We start from the raw sequence: 22,879 nt of genomic DNA on the forward strand, positions 1-22,879 counted from the left end.
CCTGTGGTTTCTGTGCTCAGTGAGGAACACAGTCACAAAGGATCCTGTGCTTTAGCTGAAGTTTCCCTCCTCTGGCTGTTCTTTGTGATTGCCTCTGCCATGACTACCTACCACTGAATGTGTACCAATCTTGTTTCACAATGAAAAAATAAATAAATAAATAAAAAAGAAATAAAGTAATAATAACATTTTCAAAAGTTCTTTTTCCTTTTCATCTCCTGGCTTCTCTTGGAAAAAATGACTAGAGAAAGGAGAAGCTGATAGGCTTCCTGAACCACACATTTCCTGCTGAGTAGTCCAAAAAATGCTTATATAGACACAAACAGCCTTTAGCCTTCACTGCAGACCATAACACAATTATAGAGACAAATTATAAAGACATTTTGAATGGATAGTTGTGTGTTTACCTCAAAACCATTCGTGTACTCTCATATTTTATGTGCATTCTGTTATGCAGAGAATAATCACTTACACTTTCAAGTAGAAATAGGCATTGCATAATGCTCTCTACATGTTGCTCAGCTCATTCTTTGGTTTGGTTTTGTACATGTTCAATGAGATTTCTAATACCTGCAAAACTGAAAGCAATTTTAAACAGAAACTTGTCACAGAAGGGATCAAAAAATTCCTTGGATATTTCTTTCTTTTTTTGTTTCCTTATTTGTACCATGAGAAGACAAGTTCTGTAAAAGAGTACACATCTATAAATGCAAATCATCTTACATTAATATGTAAGAGTATTTTTCTATGTGAATATGCATATACGTATACATACACATAAATATGTATTCATTGTGTTTGATGTTTTCCAGCTTTTAAATAGCCATGCAATTTAAATATAGAGGAAAGATGTAATATTTAATACTTCAATCAAACATAATTGCTAGGAAATGTCCTCATGCTAAACTGGCATCAATCAGTACAACAGTATAATGATGTGTACTTAACCATGGGTAGAAAATGCTAAAACAATGAAGAAAATCTCTTCTATAAGCACTTTATTAGCTGAAGGCCTAAGTGGACATAAAGTGATGCATCACAATAGCATAAAGCATCATTATCATATCATTATATTCAGGCATGAGTGACACTGAAAGAGCTGAATTGGTCTGATAAGAAATACATATTAAATTTGATATATTTCAAAATAATTACCATATCGTCTATCTTATAGAACTTAATATTTTATTTTATGAAAAAAATAAATAAATCAGTCTTTAATAGAAAGGTTCACAGATATTTAAAAAAAAAAAAAAAAAAAAAAAAAAAAAAGAATAAATCTGGTACGTGATCCAGCTGGAAGCCATTGCAATGAAATCTTCCTTCAGTGTATTTCATATTTCCTTTCACTCTACAACCTAGAGAAATCTTCAGAGCAGATGTATACTGTGATTATAATAAAACAGTTAGTTTGTTATAGGTTCTCCATGGGCTGCAGCCTCCTCCAGGCCACATCCACCTGCTCCTCCAGGGGCTCCTCCACAGGCTGCAGCGTGGAGATCTGCTCCATGTGGGATTCATGGGCTGCAGGGGGACAGCCTGCTCCACCAGGGGCCTCTCCACAGGCTGCAGGGGAACTTCTACTCCGTTCCTGGAGCACCTCCTGCCCTCTTTCTGCACTGACACTGGCGTATGCAGGGCTGGTTCTCTCACATTTCTTACTCCTCTCTTTCCCTGCTGCTGTTGCACAGCAGTTTTTTTTCCCTTTCTTAAATCTGACAGAGGCACAACCAGCATCACTTACTGGCTAGGCTCTGGCCAGCAGCGGTCTTTTTTGGAGTCGGCTGAAGCTGACATGGGGCAGCTGCTGGACTCAGCTCAGTGAGGCCATCCCTGCAGCCCTCCTCCTACCAAAACCTTACCAAGTAAAGCCAGTGCTCTTGGAACCACCAGAGACTACTTAATCTTGAACAATCCATGTTTTCTAAAGAAAAAAAAATGAATTATTTTTGCCTGAAACTGCCAATGCTTGGGCCTTGTGAACTGGTTTGTTATTACATCTTCTAAGCCTGTACCAGATGAATATGAAACATACAAGCTGTAATTTTATATCAGGCTCAGTATTTGCATTAAAATAAGAGATGCTGATAATGTAGTGTGATTTATATCTTTCTTCTACTCTGAAAACCTGTTTAATCACATTAGTGTCTTAAATGGAGAAACATCTTTCCCTAACTTATACATCTGGTATATTAACTTTAAGTGAATGTTGCAGTGCTCTGCTATCTTAATCCAGGAAATTCATTATCCAACATCTGTTTTAGAAGGCAGTTTGCAATATTACTGGTGACAAGAATGCCACAGTTTCCACCAGAGCAATATACTTTATTTTCCACATCAGCACTCACTACTGAATAGCAAACAAGTCTAGTCATGGAGCTAAACACTAACCAAAAAAGGGTAACTGGGAAGTTGTGCAGATAATAAAGCTACTGTTTCAGTGTTGGAAGACAAACAAACCCATTGTCATTATCAAAAAGAAAAAAAAGAAAAAAGAAAAAAGAAAAAAGAATCTAACATTTCTCATAGGTTACTGTGAAAATCAGATTTTATAATTGGATTTACCAAAAACCTTTGTCCTCTTTATGCTAACCTTCAGGCTGAGATCATTGATTTTATACTTAAATAGCAAACTATTTGTTGCATTTTACATAGAAAACAATGCAAATATTTCTTCTGTTGTACTTTTACACAGCTTTCATGTAAAGCAGAATTCTTAGCTCCTATTTGCTATAGAACAACTCCGTTCCACATTAAGAAACACACAAAATATTTCAGTACAGAGGATCAATAAACATATCTAAATATAAATTTTGGGAAATAGAAATATTATAAATTGCAATTAGGGTACATCTCACTTAAGGAATTAAAAGACAAAATCCAAGGATTTTATTCTCAAGAAACAAATTACATAATCCAGTACAGAATATATGCTTGTTGACTGATTTATAGATGTAAATGTATTCATTTAACTTGTGAATTCACCTAGGCTTTCTTAGATTTTGTATGCTGTGGTAGAGAATTGGTTAAGTATGCTACCATAATGTAAGCACAAAGTGAAAATTGAAACTAAGTTTTTTCATTTAAAATCTTGCTTTTCACTGTAGGCAGACATATTTTTCCATGCAAATGTTTCCCTAACTGTTAGTAGTGCATGCTAAATATCACTTCCAAAAATTGCAGGGAAATTGTGCTCGTAACAGGACTCATCAACTTTCCTTCATTTTGAAAAGACCCTTTGAGCTGAAATTATTATTATTATTATTATTATTATTATTATTATTATTATTATTATTATTATTATTATATAACAATAATAATAATAATAATAAACAGCTTCAGAAAGCCTTTTTCTTTCATTGGTGTAGTTTAGGTGACCAGAAAAAAAAGAAAAAATCATGTAAAGTTTGATCCTTTATTGACTTATGACTATATAAAAACACTTAGGAAAAGAAAATGTGTATCATGTTGCAAAGTGCATGATAAATGCAAATACATTTTCAGAGCAATGAATTCCTTGCAAAATCTGTTTTTTTGAATACAAGACAGGTACATATACAGACACACACCATTACACACAGAACTTGTGGATTTACAAATACAAATTTCTCAGTGCAAATAGTTTGTGTTTCCAATCTTTTGTGGCTGCACAACCCTGCAGTTTGAAAACATGGCCATAAATGTGTACCATCTTTCTTAAGAATAAAAAAAAAAAAAAAAAAGTTGGAGGTAAAACCTACTTAATCTTAGCAGGGCATGTTCTACCATGCTGATCTGAAACTTGCATGGCAGACCTAAAAGAAACAGAAGTACTATGAAGATTAAATTACATCTTAAAGGAGGTGGGTGTGATGCTGTGAATAAGAATTAATTTACATTTGCAGTAGAGTGTGATGACAGTTGAACAGATCCTGTTTCAAATTGACTTCAGCCCACATTCTGTGAGTGTTTAATTCAGCATAAGAAATGAGTCATTCAGCTGCTGAGTTTTGTGCAAGTTACTAGTAGGAACTCAAAATTTGATTTTAAGCTCCCAAGTAATTTCTAGCTTAGGGTTTTCTCTCCCTGACCCCTTGATGACACCAGTAGTGACTGGCCTCCAGCTGGACTTTGTGTCACTGATCATAACCCTCCAGGCCTGGCCATTCAGACAGTTTACAGTCCACTATACTGTCCCTTAATGTAACCTATATTTGTAAAGACTGTCCGTGTACTTAGGTACGCATCCAGAGTATCCAGACATATATATATGCATGTGTATAATATATATATACATATATATATATATATATATATGTCCAGTTTGTTTAAGAGCCCTCTAACCCAACCTTCCTCTGCTGAGGGAGAGTCTTCTCCTTGTTCCAGACTTTCCCTTGGGTCTTTGGGACCTGGGCTTCCTGAAAACAGGTGAGGCACCTAATCACACTATAGAAAGGCAGCTATTCACACTATAGAACACAATTTAACTGGTACTTTCAGTACCCTTGCTTTACATGTAAGTGAGCAGTTGTCTCCCCAGCAGAGATTTGTGGGACAAGTCAAGAGCTGGGAGCTGTAGAATTATGGACAGCTGTGTGGCATACAGGTCCTCAGAGCAATCAGGAAGGGATATGATAGGAAATGTCTGTGTCCTTATGATCTATTTTAGTTATGGAAGTGCCTTTACTTTATGGGTTAGTTTAAATAATAAATGGACTGTAAGTGGAGAAGAACTTATCCTTACTACAGATTTAATGGCAGACAAACTCAGACCAAGGAGCCAAGATGGCGGCTGATATTCAGTAATAACATCAACTGGATATTTCAGCAATAATTTTATGATTTTTCATACTCACACCTCTTTTTTCTACTTCAGACAAAGACATATTCAAGTTTGTTTGAAGATTTTGTCCATCCATTAAGACAGAATTACTTTGTTAATTTCCAAATAGGAAGTAATAAATCATGGAGAAATTACTTGAATAACAGTCTGTTTTGATCAAAATACTTGCTTCTGTTCTAGAAGCTTAACAAAAAAAAAAAAAAACAAAACAAAAAAACAAAAACAAAAAACAAAACAGATAAAGTAAAACAGATTCAGGCTTCAGGCCATGCAGTTGTGATTTCTAACTCTAGTCCTTATTCCAAGCTGGCCTTAAAGTGCATTGAAAGATTGAAAGCTTTTCCAAAACAATGGCTATGTTCCCAGCCAGAACAGTATTCCTATTTTCAATGCTTGAAAATATAACTTCACCTTCTTTCTAAAAAATAATTTCTACATAGAAATACTCAGCAGTGCCTGGGAACCTGTCTGTGTGTGTGATCTTTGGAAATTCAGTTTTCCAAGTCTTCAAACATGAGGCCATGGAAAAAAATAGGGGGGGTGGAGGAGGGGAGGCTAATGGGAGTTAGGTAGGAAGAAGCAAGTGTTTTTCCAAAATGAGAAAACAAAATTATTGTTAAATAATTCCAGGAAGCAAAGAAAAGGAAAGAACGGTTCTTTTAATACCTAGCAAATTTAGGAAATCTTAGCCATCAACATTTTTGTGGATTTGAATCAGGATAGAACCTTGGTCTGCTGCTGAACATCTCAGAGACTAACCTCTTGCAAAGTAAAGGATAGAGCATTCAGTAAGATAGGGATAATGAAAGTGAGTTTTGCTAGTGCACTACTGGAACAGTCTGAAGGATTTTCTGATTGGAAACTTTCAAATTAATAATTACCAGGAGAAAAGGTAACCAATAGAATTCAGAATAGATATTCTAGAAGTCATGCTTGAATCTAAGAAGTCCTCCAGCTTCCTTCAGATGTTTTGGTTTAAAAAAAAAAAAAAAAAAAGGAAAAAAAAAAAAACAATATTTTCAAATATTATGTTGGGTGTATAAAACTGAGTGGTGTATTGCATTCTGTAGCACATACAACCTTTTCCCTTCATTTTGGATATTTTAGTTATAAAAAGCTATTGGTTAGGCTTCTGTGGTATATTTTTAATTCCATTATATCTAGGTTTATGCTTAAATGTTTAACAAGAATTGGTGTATTTACAAATAAATACCCTCTGAAATATGTAATCTCTGCCAATGTGAACTGAACTCAAATTAATGAGGTGAAATTTCCACATAAAGAAGAGAATAAAGACTGTGAAGACCTGTGTACCTCATGCAACACATAAACTGTGTAATAGCTGCAGAAATGTGGCACTTGTGAGGCTCTACTTCTATTACGAAAGGCTAGTTTGGGGGTTTGCCAGTATTGAAAACAACATGGAATAGGCTTGGTAAGAAGGGAGAATACTTCATTTATCAGTAATATGTATTTGAATATTTGAAACAGATTCTTCTATCAGCTATTTCAGCCTACTCTTGCTTCAAAACCCCTTGCATAAGGACACAAATGATAGTTCTTACCACTCTGGAATCAGTATTTACTCAGCGCAAATGACATTCAAGGAGAATGGTTTATTAAAGCAGAGTCCAGATTCTCCAAAGAAAAGGTAGAACCACTTGGTAAATAAATCAATGTAGGTCGTGTTCTGTTTTGTTCCTGTTCTTTTTAAGGAAGTGTAGGACTAAGATAGACTTGCTTTGGGGGTTCTTTAGATTGAGGAATCTCAGGAGATTTTAGTTTGCCAAATATTTAGGAAATAACAGTGCTCTTATTTCACAGTGACACGGCTGGCATACACATGGCAACGGTGGTTGTCCAGAGCATTTTGGGGAAGCTGGTTCCTTCTCTTCCTTTAGAAGAGCAAAGGAAATCTGCTCAAAGGAAAGAGCACTGGCAAGAAGAGATGTCTGTCGTCTTATTTTCATAATGTGCACAAAAATAAATGCTAATGATGACTGGGCCTACAGGATCTGACCTGAGCAGTTAAAATTTTTCAGTTTGTGCACCCTGAAAGTTGAATGGTGAACAAATCTTTTTTTTTTAACCACATCAGTGCTGGATAATTATCAGAATAGCTTAATAAAGATCACAGTAGGAAATCCTGGACTTCAAAATTTCATGTTAAGACTGAAATTTTGAACCCAAGTTATTTACAATAGGTTTTTGGATTGAAGGAGAACTGTGAGACTTTCACCCAGTCCATACAGCACAAGCAAGTGACAAATATCAATAACCATGCAGGTAAATCAGACCTGAGTCCATTCTCAGAGAGCCAGAACAGAGAAATTAATCTCATAAACCCCAGGGTTGGAAGGCTTTAATTCAATAAAATAACCTGCCTTTGCTGTTAAGTGGAGTTAGTGGCAGCCAACAGAAACAGATTACTTTGCACCTTGAGGTGCGATGAACTCCTATGTGTTTGCCTTGGCTTGCTATGCTGAATTTAAACACATAATGAGATATTGATATTCAGTACCTATCCACATTTGGCATTAAAACTAATGGCAGGCTTTGACAGTTTAATTAAATTAAATATACCTCAGTTTTAATTAAGTACATTTCAGTTAAAATAATTGATCATTTGAGTTATGAGAAAAGGAAATAAACTAATCTCAGTTAATTCCATTTATAGTGCTCTTCCCTTTGGCAGGACAACAATGATGAATATACTGTTAGTTTTTAGTGCCTCCTTACATTTTCTGTGATGGGGTGAATTATTATATTTAAAGTTAAGGTATTTAGTTCTCCTAAGCTTTGTATATTGGTCACATTGAACTAAATTAAAGGCATTTTATTTGAACTGAATGGGAAAAAGAGAGGAATGTCCTGCACTGATTTCCGTGCTCCTAAAATCAATAATACAGAAATGGGTTAATTATGGTTAAATAACAGCTTGGAACAAGTAGGTTCACATCCACTTTTTTTCAGTTCAGACAACCTGTAAGTCTATACACCTATTCAGTTGGAAAATATATAATGTAAGGTGATTGCTTTTTATTTCATTGATGATAAAATAGCTCATGAGAAGTCTTGTAGTGGAACAGAAGACAGGTGAGGAACCATGGTGCATAATTTAGCTAATAACATTATGTTTACAGCTGAGGCTTATTAACACCAGCTATTGTTTTTGGATAAGCATGAAGTTATGATGTTTTTAGTTATGTAAATAAAGCCCACGTATCTCAACTATTAAATACTTCACCAACAACTTGCTGCCTGCCTCAGATTTTCCCCACAGAAAAACACAGAACTCAGTGGGATCTTCCTTAGCCAAGAGTAGAGGGCTGACCTCAAGCCCTGATCATGGTTCTTGAGCAAAATCGGGGCGCGGATTCAAGATCATCAGGGGTGGTCGTAACAGCCAGCTGGGCTCTTGGTAGGTGATTTTTATGTGCTTGCATGTCTGTGCATATGGGGTAGCTGTCTTGAAACCCTGAACGCAGGGTAGAGTCTTTTACAGGTGGGCTCTGAGTCCATATATCAAATTTGTTCTGAATGGGAAATCTGCTTGGCAAACTGAACATTTGTGGCACTTGATTAACAGCTGCTAAGATCCAGCTGGAATCGAGTCCAGTTTTTAGCTGGCACTGAGCTCAACATTGTATTTCTAAGATTAAATAAATAAATAAATCACTGTCTTAAGTCTCATTTCCTAGTTATTGAGGTATATTTTCACTATCCTGATTCAGATTGGGAATTTAAGAAAGGAAATTTATGACCCATCTTTTTGGTTTTGCTACTTAGAAGACTGAAAAATCATAAGAGAAATCAAAAAGAAAGAAATATTCCATCTCTATGTATACAAATTAAAATAACTTTTAAATTTCTTGTTTATGAATTTCTGACTCTTTTCACAAAATTAATAAGATTTTTTTTGATAAAGTCCCAGCTTAATAACTTTAATAACTTTAAGACATAGACATAGACATTGTGGTACAATTCAGCAAAGAACATTCATAATAAGCAGAGAGGACCACCATGCTCTTTTATACCATTTTTTCAATATTATTAAAAAAAAAAAAAAAAAAAAACCACCCATGAAAGTGTGTTTGCATGTGCATTGCAGCAGTTAAGGAACTAAATAGGTTTGCTTTTTCAAAATCGTTTTACTTTGAGATGTCTAACAGTAAGCAGTAAACGTGTAAACAGATTTACACGTTTCTTTTACAGGCATCTAGTTGTACATAGAACTGTAACAAAGGTTTTGTCTTGTATACTTACCTGGCTCTGTGAATGTGGTGTCTGTGTTCAAAAGTCATAGGTGTACACTAGTCCTGTGATGTGGTCAGGTACAGCTAGAAAGGAAGGCAATTGTTTGTTTTCTTTCAGTAAATCAGAAAGACTGGAAAGTCTGTGGCCTGTCAGGACTGTAATGTTGGACACAGACTCATTGGTCCTACTCTAGGTGAATTTTTGAGTTCCTTGTTCAAGGCCAAATTAGAAATCTTACAGTATAAAAAATAAATTGAACATACATTTTCCAAGCACTTTTTACCTCTTTTCCCCATTTGGTACTATGTGTAGTTGCTGATTGTGTTGCTTGGAAATGATGGAAAAGTATTGAATGCTATTTGTTTCTTTTATCACAAGAAATTTGTTCAGTTATTAGGAAGTTGCAGTTTAATATTCAATGATTAGTTTATCATCCTGAAACTCTTTAAGTTTAATTTAAGTTTAATTAAAAGTTTAATTTAGAGTCAATTGAGTTGTCTTTCCATAAAAACAAACCAGTTTAATAAAAAGAAATACATTGGTGGGCCTGCAAGTCAGAACTGAAGTTGAAGAAGATATATGCCAATGAATCTAGTATTATCTAGGGAATCTAATAGCTAAGTCTGACTTTTTAATCCCATTTGCATTTCTTCAGTATAACTCAGGTTCTCCTCCTGAGAATATAGTTTGATCCTGTATCCAATGCATATCATCATTCTCAAGATTGCCTGATGTAGGAATATACCATATAAGTAGCAAATCTTCAAGTGTATGCAGTTAATGAAGCTGTGGTAAAATACAGGAGCTCATATACTAAATGAAATATTGTGCTGTAACTGCATCCATTTAAAAGGTGTTTTTCCACTTCTGGGTGCAGCTTAAAAATAAATTTTTAAGTTGACTGGCACCATTTGACATAGTAGCCTTTATCTTTTCTTTCACTACACTGCCACTCTTTGGGTAACAGGTGTGCTTGAAGTGGATCTTCAGTTGATTCTGCTTAGACATCCTCATGAGAGGGCCCCTCAGCTGTGGAGCTTATTTCATTTTTCCCCTCAAGCCTGGATTGTTTGTGTTTGTTCTGAAGTCAGTCATCTTCTGCAGCCCCCTAGGGAGGGCAGGTTTAGATGCATCAGCCGCAAAACAATGAAAGATTTCGAGGAGCAGGTGGTTTTTGCTATCCAGTAGTCAGCAGGTATAATCTGATATTATATTTTAAAAATATATATCCAAAAATAGCAATGGTAATAGTGTTAAAATACCTGGAACCCTCTTTAACGCATGCTGCAGAGCAGAAAAGGAGACATTATAAATACAGGTGCCATATCTCCTGGCAAATAATCTTATTTACAAGGGTTTATATGGTAACAAAATAAAGGATATTCAAATTAAATAATAACAAATGTAGAACTGCTTACATATATCTTCATCATATTGTATATTAAATTGTTGAGCTTGAAACTCTGGCAATAATGTCACTTACATCTGGTTACAATTCAAAAGATTATTTATAATAAATTAATTACAGCACTTGCTAAGTCTTACACACTTCACTCCTAATCTTTCATACACTATGTATTTTAAAAACAGGGAAGAGACACCTGGGAATTAATACAACTGTACTTGATATTTTGTGTAAGCATTTTTTGGTAAGTGATTTTACTAACCATCTTTCCTTATGTCTCCAATTCTTTTTTGAAAAGATTAAACCCACAACATCTTGTATATGGTATAAACCTGATGCATACATTCCCAATGGAATTAGTAAAACATTTTTTTTAAACTTGCATATTTTTTAAAAACTTGCAAGAAAGTATTATTTCCTAATTCATTCACCTTGCCTTTCCCACCCCACCCCAGTAAGATTTCAACTGTTCTTATTTGATACTTTTCTTCCCATTCCTTTGAATATTTATTTATTTGTTGATTATTTGTCTATATATTTACACTCTTCCTCACTTGAAGCTTAGTGTAAATTTCAAAAAGATGAGCATAAAATTATTTTAGTATTTTTAATTTCTTTGACTGTTTGGACAGTGAACCTGAAATCTGATAGCAACATCTTTTCATATTTTTTTTCTCGTGCTTACAGAAGCCATTCTGGCATGTAGCATGGCAATATTGCAGATGTTCAGGGATGAAGGCCTGAAAAGGCCTGCTGTTGGGAAGAGTGAGCAGTTGCAAAACTGCACATAAATACTGTGTTAGAAGGCAGATGCTGCCATGTGATGCTGGAGGGTGTGTGGAAATGGGCCCCCACCACCTAACCTGACGAGGAGCAAGACAGGACACCCTGTCTTCTCCATACCTTCCCTCTGCCAGCCTGTTTCCTCCCCAGATGAGCAGAGCCCAGGACAAATGATGCCTGAAGGGTGGCTATGGTGGGATGAAGCACAGCAGTTTCCACAGGGCAGGTGTTGGTGGGGTGGGATTACACACATTACTTAGAACCTGTCGCACTCTGCCTCAGCCAGGCAGCTGTTGGTGTCACCAGTTTTAAATACAAAGTTGTCTCCTGCATCAAACAAAAACATGGATGTCACTTGGCACACTTCTCTCAGAAGGGAAGGGTTCTCTGTAGACAAGCATGGAAAGAGCAGCTCTTCACATAACTGCATGTCCTCTGTTGGATTTCCTCTATATCATTACATTGGTTGTCCGTAAATTTCTCTGTATGGGAGCTAATTTAGATTATAGCAGGTCAAACCAAGCAGATTTAAAATATGTGTGATTCCAGTGTTTAAAATTGCTTTTGTATTTTTACAGCACTATCACATACCATCTTCCCAGCATGTTGCATGTTATCTTTTCCCTTAGTATATAAAAAAGCCTTGGCTCTAGGGATGATGTGCTATGCTCTTTAGTTTGGGTTAGTCAGATTTCTTTGTAGAAGGATTGAGTGAGAAATACAGTTACTGTGGTTTCTGTCTTGACCTCTTACTGAGGAGAACACTTGAGGTACAGCTGTCTTTCAAAAACTAAGCCCTGGTGGTGGTCTGAGCTTTTTAGAAGCTTTCTGTGCATGCTCCTAGGACTGACAATGGAAAGAAAGTCTTCATCCTTTTTCTCAAATCCTTATTTTGGAAAAAAAGAAGAAATGAATTCTGAGGTCATGTCACTGTCCACCCAACTGTTTTAGTTACCATGTTGCTGCAGTAAGTTCACCTTTCTGACTTTCAGAGTATTTAGTAATTGCTCTGTGCTGACTGAATTTAAGATATTTTTCTGTCTCCTATCTTTGAATCAGACCAAGCTTCTTTCTAGAGTCCAGTATATAGCGTTATTAAGAATGTTTCTACTGTGTTTGTACTAGAGCTGGTGTTTGCCAAGACAGTCCTTACTTCAATGAGAGCTCATGTTTTCTTAATTATATATTGCAGTAAATCAAAAAAATGCTCCTTTTGCTTTAAAAACTAATTCTTGTCTCATTTACAATCAATTTGTACAGATTATCACCTAATAGGATTTTTAAAAATTGTAAAATGATTTAGCAACCATAAAAGAAATGACACTCAACAAACATTTGTAAGGTATTTTAAGACTTCCCATCTTTCATTGTTCTTTGCTGTGCAACATGGGACCAAGAAAGCACAGCTGTAGCAGGGCTATATGAGTCAGTCACACAAAACGGGAGTAAACACATCTGAATTTTGCCATTCTCACCAACAAAGAGGCTTTGTCATTATCCTTGACAAGGGGGCTACAAACTTACACCATTGGGTTAGCAGGAGGCAATGTGGTTCCCACATGGCATTGTTAAAACAGAAGTTGTGTAGTTACTATACACAGCTTGTTAATTTCATTTACAAGCAACATGGCTATAGTAGACCATTGATCCTGCCCTAGGAGCAATTAGTAATCTTGTTAGTAATCAAAGTACACCTTCCCAACAAACAGCTGGAGAAGAGCGGTGACAGTCATACTCCTGTCCCTGCTTTCTTTGAAGGACACAGGTTTTCCCAGAGGAAAATCAATCATATCACATCCTTCCTTCCTAGAAGCCAGTATAAATATCCAGTGTAAAATCTATAAAGATTTCTTCAGTAATGTGTGGCTATACCACTCTCCCCACAGCTTGCTATATGTCCTGTTTATATATTACAAATTCCCTTATACATATCTCCTTCAAGTGACAACTGTAAATAAGCACAAGTCTCTGGCAGCCAGGATTCACTCAAAATTAAATTCAGGGATAGAGAGCTGTCAGCTAACTGACTTCTGTGGCATTATGGCTGTAATTTGAATGAATCACAGACCACGGCATCCATTGTTCTGAGGGCTGGGAGCAAGAGGGGTAGAATAAATTGGGGCAAATATCTGGAATTTAATACAGGTTTCTAAGGGTTTTTAAAACATCATGCACTGAGCTTCAGTGTGGTTACTTTGTGTGGCTAACAACATTTCCATGTAAAATGGAACAGTCTTTGGTTACAAGCCTTCTTTTCTATAAAAAGAGAGAAAGAGAGAGAGAAAGAGAAAGGAAAAGAAAAAGAGAGAGAGAAAGAGAGAAAGAAAAAGAATGAATACAAAACTAGATGAAGTTTATTTTGCTCTGTTCTAGCAAGAATTAAAATATCTGGATTGAAGTTTCATAACAGTTGCCTATGCACAATTTACACTGTGGGTATTGGCAGCTTCTCTTCAGATACTGAGGAGCAAGATGTCCCCCCTCCCTCCCACACTGCTTGTAGAGAGCAGTGCCCCATGCTGATGATGCCAGGCAGATTTAATTGTGCATGCTCAAAGAGAAAAATGACATCCACGCTTGGGTTAGTGCTCTCTGTGGCAAGCTGACAAATCCCCCAGCTGTCAACTAACCTCAAAGGCAAGTGTACGTGGCTCTAGCTTATGTCTGCTTGCATTCTGCCCATAGGCATTTATAAGCTGAAACTCATATTGGCTGCAACACATTCAAAATGTTACTGAGAGAAATGTATAGTCTGTTTTATGTGTTCCAGTCTCTAAGAGTGACCCACACAATTAAGGTTTATTTTTCAGACAGACTAGAAGCAGGTAAAACAACCTCTTTTTTATTATTTTTTTTTTAATGTGGCAAGTGAAAGGACATAATGTTTATAGCTGTGGATCTGGCTAAGTTGCCAATTGCTTAGAGAAAATCACATTTCTTCCTTCGAGTCAGATGGATTATATTTATATTTTTATGCATTTGTCGGGGGGAGGGGGTTACTGTCTGCCAAAGAACTGCATGCACACAGAATGGCCTTATGTAAGTTCCAATATGTATGGTCAAATGCAAAGAGGCATGTGGTGTTAATGCAATATTGGAGCCACGGAAGAGAACTTCTGGCAGAAGCATTATCACTTGTGGCGCACTGCAGGCTGTCCATCTAAACCTATCATTACCTGGCACCTATGCTCTAGTGAAATAATCAGACCAATCTACAAATGGGCAAAAAGCCATCTCAACAGATGGTCACGACTGTAGGTAACCAGGAAACCATGCATATACATTAAATATGGGTTCAGAGAACACAGATCTTATCTAGGAACATCAAAACAGCTGTCAGTTTTGAGCTTCTCCATATACTGTTGAGAACATATGCCATACCCATCAGAACCCACATAGGGTGGACTAGAGCCAGCTTCCACAGTTCTGCTGAACCTTGCAGGAATTGTTTGGTTGGGCATGGTCTCTGCTATAGATTAATCTTGTACTTTACAGTGAACTTTGAATTTTCATTAGAGAGACAAAGAATGAAGTTTTAGGATGCAGTTCCATCCACCTGATCTACATGCCTAGCTGAGATACTGCCTCACCTTAATTTTCGGTGATTGAGAGGGCTATACAATCTACGTGGCATAATTGCCTAAGTTTAAGTGGACATTGATAGAGAGAGGCTTTAGATGTGTGCAGGAAAAAGTCTGATATGTTTACACTTTGAATGCTATAGAATATTGGAACTGGATATTAGAATATAAGGAAATGCTAAAATACTTCTGTCAGCTAAGGATTTAGTTCACCAAGCTCTTCTGATACTAAGCAGCCAGTAATAATTCTCTTTTTTTTTTTGGAACAGTCTGATATTAAAGCACTCAGCTAGGAAGTGGGAATTCCTGGGTTCTTGGCCTCTTCAGTACAATAAACTGGAGATCCTGACCCCATGAGTCCAGGTGAGCAACTTTCACCATGCTTTGAAGTTGAATCCTAGCAACTCCCTGTCATAAGGCCACATAAGCACAAAGTAGCAGCAACTTCAGGAAGCTCCTCACTACCAGGTATGCTCACAGACTTAATGCTTTCCCATATATACAAGAAAGCACGAGAACAATGTCTCTTTTAGTGCCCAAAATTAGTTCATATGTATCTAAAAGAAAAATTAAAAGGGCTGTGTTCACATCTCCTAACTCCATGTAATTCACTGGATCTTCTGTGCCCTACTGGCTGTCTATGGGTTTTCTGAAGCAGCTACTCAGTAGAAATTTCAAGCTAATTGGTGCTTAAGCTACATAAATATAGCCCCAAGACAGAAACCTCAGGATTTAGGGGGGGTAGTCTAGCTTCAATAAATCTGTGCAAATTTATGGAGCCCTAAAGCTCTTTTACTGATTCTGGGAACTGGGCAGGAGGCAGAAGTGCCAGGGGAGTTCAAATCCATCTCCTGTTGCCTTTCTGCTACCTGCTAGGCTGAGTGCAGGAAGAGAGGAATGCAGAATGGAGAATACCTATGTCTGTGAATGTGAAGCTCTCTGTTGGCAACAGTTTCAGAGAAAATTACAAGCCTGAGAGAGAGTGTTCAGGCAGTACAGACTGAGATTTTCAGGACCATGGGACCACATTTCTGTTCTTGTCTATTCAGGTTTACTGTAAAGAGGTGGTGGTCCTTAAGGTAATATATGATTCTTTTGACTATAGGATCTGTCATACATGTTATCTGAAACCTCTCTATATAGGCCAGCTATAAATTTCAGGTATTGTTGCCTTCGGATCCTTAGCAAGCACTTTAAGAAATATACAGAAAATAACTGGAAGATAAGCATTTATATTTTACAACTTCTTTTACACTGAATTAAAATCATGGAAAGTTTGATGACTTAAATACAAAATGCTAACAGGTAGTTGTTTGTCTGTAGAATATGGTACCTTAGTTTTACCAACACCATGTGGAGAGTAGTCTGTCCTTCACATGATACATATAGCTAGCTTGGATAAGGAGTGTGAGTAAGTGTGAGTATGCTATAAACTGTCATCCATATAAGGGACCAAGTGTGTCTTATTCATACTTCAACATTGTCAATATGAAGAATTATGATTATCATTTTTGGTTTGAGTTGCATAAATCTGCATTTTTAAGGTAGTTTGCCTTTAACATAAATTACTTTCCCCTTAACTATGGAGTTAGAATGAAATTCAGCTGTCACAGATAAGAGTAATGATATTTATTAATAGTGCAAATCATTCATATACATGGAAAGAACTTAAACTTGCAAAACACATCAGGACAGGAGATCACAGTCCTTAAGGGACTGATTTATCCTTGACTTCTATGAGCCTTTGTTATGCTAATGATAGATAGATATTCCTGAAATCTGTTGCCTCTGTCTACGTCTTACCCTTTGATTTCTTTATTAACTCTCCTCCCTTGTCACTGTGTGATCTTTTAAATTCAGATCAGGTTTTGCAGCTTGCGCCATATTTTGCTCCTTTTTACAAGAAAAAAAAATTAAAAAAAAGGTTTCTAACATTTCCTAGCTTATGTGCATTCACATTTTTGCCATACTTCCATGCCAGAACTGCCCCTGGGTGAGCTGTCACTGGTTTGATTTTGATATTGACAGCTTTCCTTTGTTCCTAGCACAGTCAAGGCAACTGACCTAATTAACCGTTCCACACCCTCATAAATAAGCATTGTTGTGGTAGTTTGGGATAAATGTGTTCATGTAATTTAGAAAACTAAGGGTTTTACCTTAATGCTTAATTTGCTTTGGGGCACTTAGATGAACATTGTGATTTGCTGGTGTCCTGGTTCTGTCCCCCTCCCAGCTCCTACTGTACCCCCAGCCTGCCCACTTGCAGAACAGTGTGAGAAGCTGAAAAGTCCTTGGCTTAGTGTAAGCACTGCTCTGCAACAATTAAAACATCAGTGTGTTATCAACATTATTCTCAGCCTAAATCCCCAACACATACCAGCTACTAAGAGAAAAATTAACTCTTATAATAACTGAAACCAGGACAGCTGGACCTGGGTGCTAGTGACTTTGCTAAGACTGTAAATCCTCAGTATTTTTTAAAGTCAAGATACATGTTTAGGTGAAATGTTGTGGGTGTGGGTGGTTAGCTCACCTACAGTGGTTGTTTGCAAACACTGACCACCGTGATGTAAGCAGATGGCACCCTTAGTATCATTGAATCCAAAAGCTGTTTATAGCTAGCTAATAATGTCTTTAAGGATATAAACAGGAACAATATATATATGATAATGTAGATAATGAGCTATAAGATTCCTAAATTAGAGAAAAACTAGTAAGTACAGCACATTTCTCATGAGCTTATTTTAATAGAAGGAGTAGGGATTTCTTTCTAAAACAACGTATTACTACAGTGTATAGCTACTTCATTTTTCTTTGTTCAGTATAGGTATGTCTTGCAACATCTTGTACTCTCTCGGGACTAGATATATATGAAACATCTGCAGCATAATTTGCTCAAGTGCTAAGCTCTGAACTCAGCTACAATTAAATATTCAGCAGGATACTCTGTCTCTAGCTAGACTCATGTAGCAGTTATAAAAGATTAATTCAGTGTTATGTTTCTGTTTAATGAAGAGTTGAAAAGAGCATTTCTTTTCAAAATTTCAGATTTCAGGTTTCAAGGTTATGATTTTTATTATGCTTTTTTAAAGGGCATGTAAGATAAATGATCTATATATAGTAATTTAATAGATTTTTTTTTTCAGGATTCCCAGCATTTTAATTACAGTTCTCCATACACCTTATTGTCTTTTTCTTGCTCTTTTAAAATGCATAGTGCATATTTCTTAACAGGGAATACAGTAAATAACCTGTAGGAAAATAAAAGGCACTGTATAATAGAATGGTGCAGATTTGCAGGTCTTGCTGTATTTTGTTGTTGTGTTTTTTTGTTTTTTTTTGGGGGGGGGGTCTTTTAGTAAATGCTAAGATTATAAATGATATGCACATCTGACCAAGGAATAGTAGCTTTGAGGTAGTTTCTGGTAGAAGTTCATTTATACAACATTCTAAAAGCAGCAACACAGAAAGTTTAAGTTTATGTTCTTTGCAGGTCCTTCTTTCCTTTCTTCTTCCATTCTTCTTCCTTTCTTTTCCCCCCCACATCTTACTCTTACAAAATTTATTTTCATTATTAATGAAGCTCATTCCTAGCACTGCTGTGGAACCTGAAGGGCAAACTCAATCAGCTAGTTTGAAGTTCTAATCCTTGAAGAGCCAGTGTGAATAACGGATGATATTAAGCAAGGCATAGTAAATGGTACATGTTTTGATTTTGCTGTAAATGTGACCTGATTGATCCTATCTGTGTTTTTCCCTCTGTGTTTTACAGAACACGTTTCTCTAGAACAATGTATATATCTTATTACCATTAATGTTAAAACAACAGAAAAATGTGCAAAAAGATTTGAAGAATGTTGTGATCAGAAAGCTATCATCTTGTTTATTAGAAAATTTGGGATTTACCCTTAATTATGATTCTGCTACAAATGCCACATATTATGCTGTATGAATGTGGTTCTCTTCTGAACTGAATTGTTAGGATTTATTCCAGCTGCACTTCCTAGAAATTTAGAAGTAAAATTATGACTAGGCCTACACTCTCTTAGAGCACAAGGTCAGCATCATATCATTCAATAGATTGCCCGTACCTCTGATTCAGTATTGTAGGAAGAAAGAGGCTTAGTTCCTTTGTGGGGTCTCTTTGGGATTGATTCCTAAGATTAAATAAAAAACAGTTGCAGAACTGTCTGAGAACTTCTCCTGTTTCTCCAACCCCTCTTCACTCATACCTGCCTCAGGTCACCAACTTCTCAACTATTCAGCACAAGAGTTGGGCTTTGTCTTCAAGTTTTAGTTGGTTTCATAATTCAGGTTTACCAGATGTTCTCCCTTCCTACAATAGCACCTGCTGAAGAGGCAAATCTATACACAATATCCTGGGCACTGAGGAAGATGGATGAGAGCTGCACAGTCACAAAAATGTCTATTGAAAGGGTCCATTGAAGATTTTCTTCACTCCTACTGACAACAGTAAACAGTAAATCAGGACAACTATGGCTTTGTTTGGCTGAGTCTTGAATCTGTATAGCCTGTTCCAGGTTTGCACTATCCATCTAGTGAAAGACTTCTTCCTCATGAGAAGCCCAAATCTACTCTTTGTCTGCACCACTTTGTAGCTCTCCTTCAAGTACTTGCAAACTCCTCTGATCACTGTTCAGTCTCCTCTTCAACAGACTAAAGAAGTCCACATTCCTGAGCTTCTCCTCATATACTCTAGGCCACTGACTACCTTGGTAGTCCTCTGTTGGACCTTTTTCAGTTTCACCACATTCATCTTAAATTGGCAGGCCAAACTTGGATAAAATACTCTAGGTCAGACATAAGCAACACTGTGTAAATTGGATACCTTCTATTGAGCTGCTGGCTGTACTCCTCTAATGTAGCACTGTATGAAATATACCTTATTTCCAAAGGAGAACACCCTATATTCAATATTCAAACAGGCATCCACTAGATCATCTTCAGCAGTGCTTTGACTCAACCTGTAATTTCCCAGCCTCTAAAAATGTGTGGGCTTGATTATTGCAGCATATGTGCAGAACTCTGCACCACTTCTTGTTGGCCTGCAAAAGGTTTCTGTTGGCCCTTCAAGCTTCTCAAACTCCTTGTAAATTGCAGCTCTATTTTTCAGTGTGTCAGCCATCTACTGTTAGAATTATCTACAAATTTCTTACACCTACTTTGCTGACGAAGCATTTATTATATGTCTGACTCCAGAAAGTTGGTAAGGATTAGGAATAAGTAAAGTCTAGGTTCCATCTCACTGTTTGTCTGGTCTCTAACTTGGCTAAAAAGTGTCATTTGTAAAGCAGCCTGGATAGTCACCCATCTGAGGTGACTGTAGCAGGTACTGTAGCATTTTCAGATCCTGGCATGCCTGTCAATGACAGTTGCAAGTTGAAGGATGAAAAAGTGAAGGGTTGAAATTCAATAATATTTTCTGTTTTGAAATACTAGTTAACTATTGCAGAACTTATTGCCAGAGGGATGATTAATGCAGAGGGCTCTTATTTCTATGATCAGCACACAAGGAGCTGAAAATAAAATGAAGGAAACAAAAAAAAGGGAATTCTGACTAAGACAAAGGTTGTAAAATAAGTTAAAATTACCCAATATTATATATTTTGTGTCAGTAAGAAAAGGATATTCATCCAATGTTCTGTTTACTGAGACAACAGAAGCTTGCAGAGTTGATACCCTGCAGTCTGAGAATGGGCCTATTTTATATAATTGAACAATTTTATACAGTAAACATAGCATTTTTACTCATGAGTCCTAAAGAGAGCTCCTTTCAGAAGTGGTTTAGTAGATATACAGAATAACTAAGGACATTATTCAACGATGATAAAATTCAGTAAAAGAAATGGATGTAGAATTTAACTTCATAACACTATAATTATTGGTATGTTATGATTAAACCATCCAAACAAATGCATCCAGTGTAATTTTTCATGCTAAGGTGCATCAGCAGATGGAATCTGTGTTTGGAGTATGTGAAAGTTACCAATGCTGTCTGCCTAAAAATATATCAGGTATTTATAATTTGATAAATATGATTTTGAGCTGTTTGAGATTGGTACCTTTTTATGTGAAAGTGCATTTGCATCTTGTTTACAGATATATCCTTAGCGTCTACTTTGTCTTTATGCCTTGTGTACCTTACATGTTTTATTTTGTGTGTATATCTTGTTTATGGCCATCTTAAGTATACATGTAAGTTTGTCTGTCCACATATTATAGGTAGCTTTCCAGCCCACAAATACTTCAATTTCATATCATTTGTGTATATAGAAAGATCATATTTTATCCTACAGGTGATAATGTCGGGAAATTGACCCAAATAGCATCTATGTAATTTCTGTTTTGGGTTATTTGGCAGTTCAGCCAATATACAAAGTTTCAGCAAGTTTTATCTTTTACATTTCAGGATTATAATGATGAAATTCGTCAGGAGCAGCTGAGAGAGCTATCATATTTGAATGGTTCTGAGGATTCAGCACGTGGACGGGGCATTCGAGGAAGAGGGATCCGTGTGCCACCTGCAGCTCCTTCAAGGTGTGGTAACCTGAACTATTATGCTAGTTGTGTTAGAAAATTTAAACAATGACAAAACAAGCATAGAGGTTTTTTGTTTTATTTTGTTTTGGTTGGTTGGTTGGCTTTTCTTAAAAAAAAAAAAAAAAAGAAAGAAAAAAAATACACATTATGGTCAGTAAACCAAAAGGTTTTTCTTCTAAGAACTTGTGCAGTCTATATTGCTCCAGGCTCTAAAATATAGGCTGTAGAGCCTATAGTCAGGGTATACCAGCAACAGGCTGCAAATCACAACAGGTTATGAAGCCACTAGAAGGATATGTCTAAGAAAAAGTATTGTAATGCTGACACAGAATCAGTATGGTCAGTATCATAAAACCATTGGTTTTATAAGCGTTCTGTTCCATAGTCAGAGAAGGCCACATAGTCTGGATAACACTTCATTTATTACCAAATCATGACTTATTTTTGTGCATATTATATGTATAATGTTATATATATATATATATATATTGCATTGAATTTTATTTTTCATTTGTATTATCAGTTCTATATGAATTTCATTGATATCATCTAAAAGCATTGATATATGAATGTTTCCAGAATTCTTCCAACTACTTTTTAAATATATTGTTGACAGAGAGCTCTGCTTGTTCAGAAGACCTGTATAATGCACTCCTCCAGACCCATTTTTGACCATGAATCCTTAAAATTTGCCACCTAAGTTAAGTTATCTAGCTACTTGGAGGCCTCCACAGAGATCATTTCAAGATGGGTCCTAAGAAATCCACTTTTATTTTGGAGGAAATAGACCTCCTGATTTTAAGCACACAGATGAGTCATTCTTCAGTAATTGAACTGGCTGATCTTACCTATGGTCTTTCTTTCTTCCCTGAAAGTGTTTTCCCTCAGTTTTTGAATGAACTTTTTTATCCATGTATGAGGCCATGTATAGGATTTGTTACAATTGGCATTCATGACCATCTTGTAGTGGAAGACTTTTGGGACTCAGAAACCACTCTTTGTTACACCTAAGATCTATGAAGGGCTTACTAATAGTGATGTTCAGAACATCACTGCACCAGACTGCCAACTTTTAAATTAGATTCAAAGCATAATCAGTGGTGTGCTGGGCTCCATTTCTTGCAGAACACCCTAGTGATCCAATCAGTAGGACAGAAAGTAGTATTGTGGTGTCGTGGTTTTACTCTGCTGGGCAGCTGAACTCCACCACAATCACTTTCTCATGCCCCCTCAAAGACAAAAAAAAAAAAAAAAAAAAAAGGAGCAGGGGGGAGAAGGAGCAGGGGGAATGAAATGAGAAGGGCTCAAGGGTTCAGATTAGGACAGGGATAACACTCAACAATTATCAACATGGGCAAAACAAACAGCATAAGGAGATTAATGTAATTTCTTACCTATTACTAACAGACTACTGCAGTGAGAAACTAAAAACAGCTCTGCCCCAACCACCCACTCCTATCTCCTCCCCCC

General features: G+C 36.5%; 1 protein-coding gene across 1 annotated transcript in view; it reads left to right on the forward strand.

Annotated features, from left to right (window-relative positions):
- KHDRBS2 (KH RNA binding domain containing, signal transduction associated 2) overlaps positions 1 to 22,879 on the forward strand; it is a gene marked incomplete at its 5' end in the record, with an annotated part of 348,053 nt that overhangs the window by 215,407 nt on the left and 109,767 nt on the right. The window contains one exon of the mRNA XM_082757411.1: positions 21,279 to 21,406. Coding sequence (XP_082613537.1) covers positions 21,279 to 21,406 — 128 coding nt within the window. The remainder of the gene's footprint in view (positions 1 to 21,278; positions 21,407 to 22,879) is intronic.

This window comes from Aythya marila, assembly GCF_965140915.1.
Source record: "Aythya marila genome assembly, chromosome: 3".
Classification (NCBI taxonomy): domain Eukaryota; kingdom Metazoa; phylum Chordata; class Aves; order Anseriformes; family Anatidae; genus Aythya; species Aythya marila.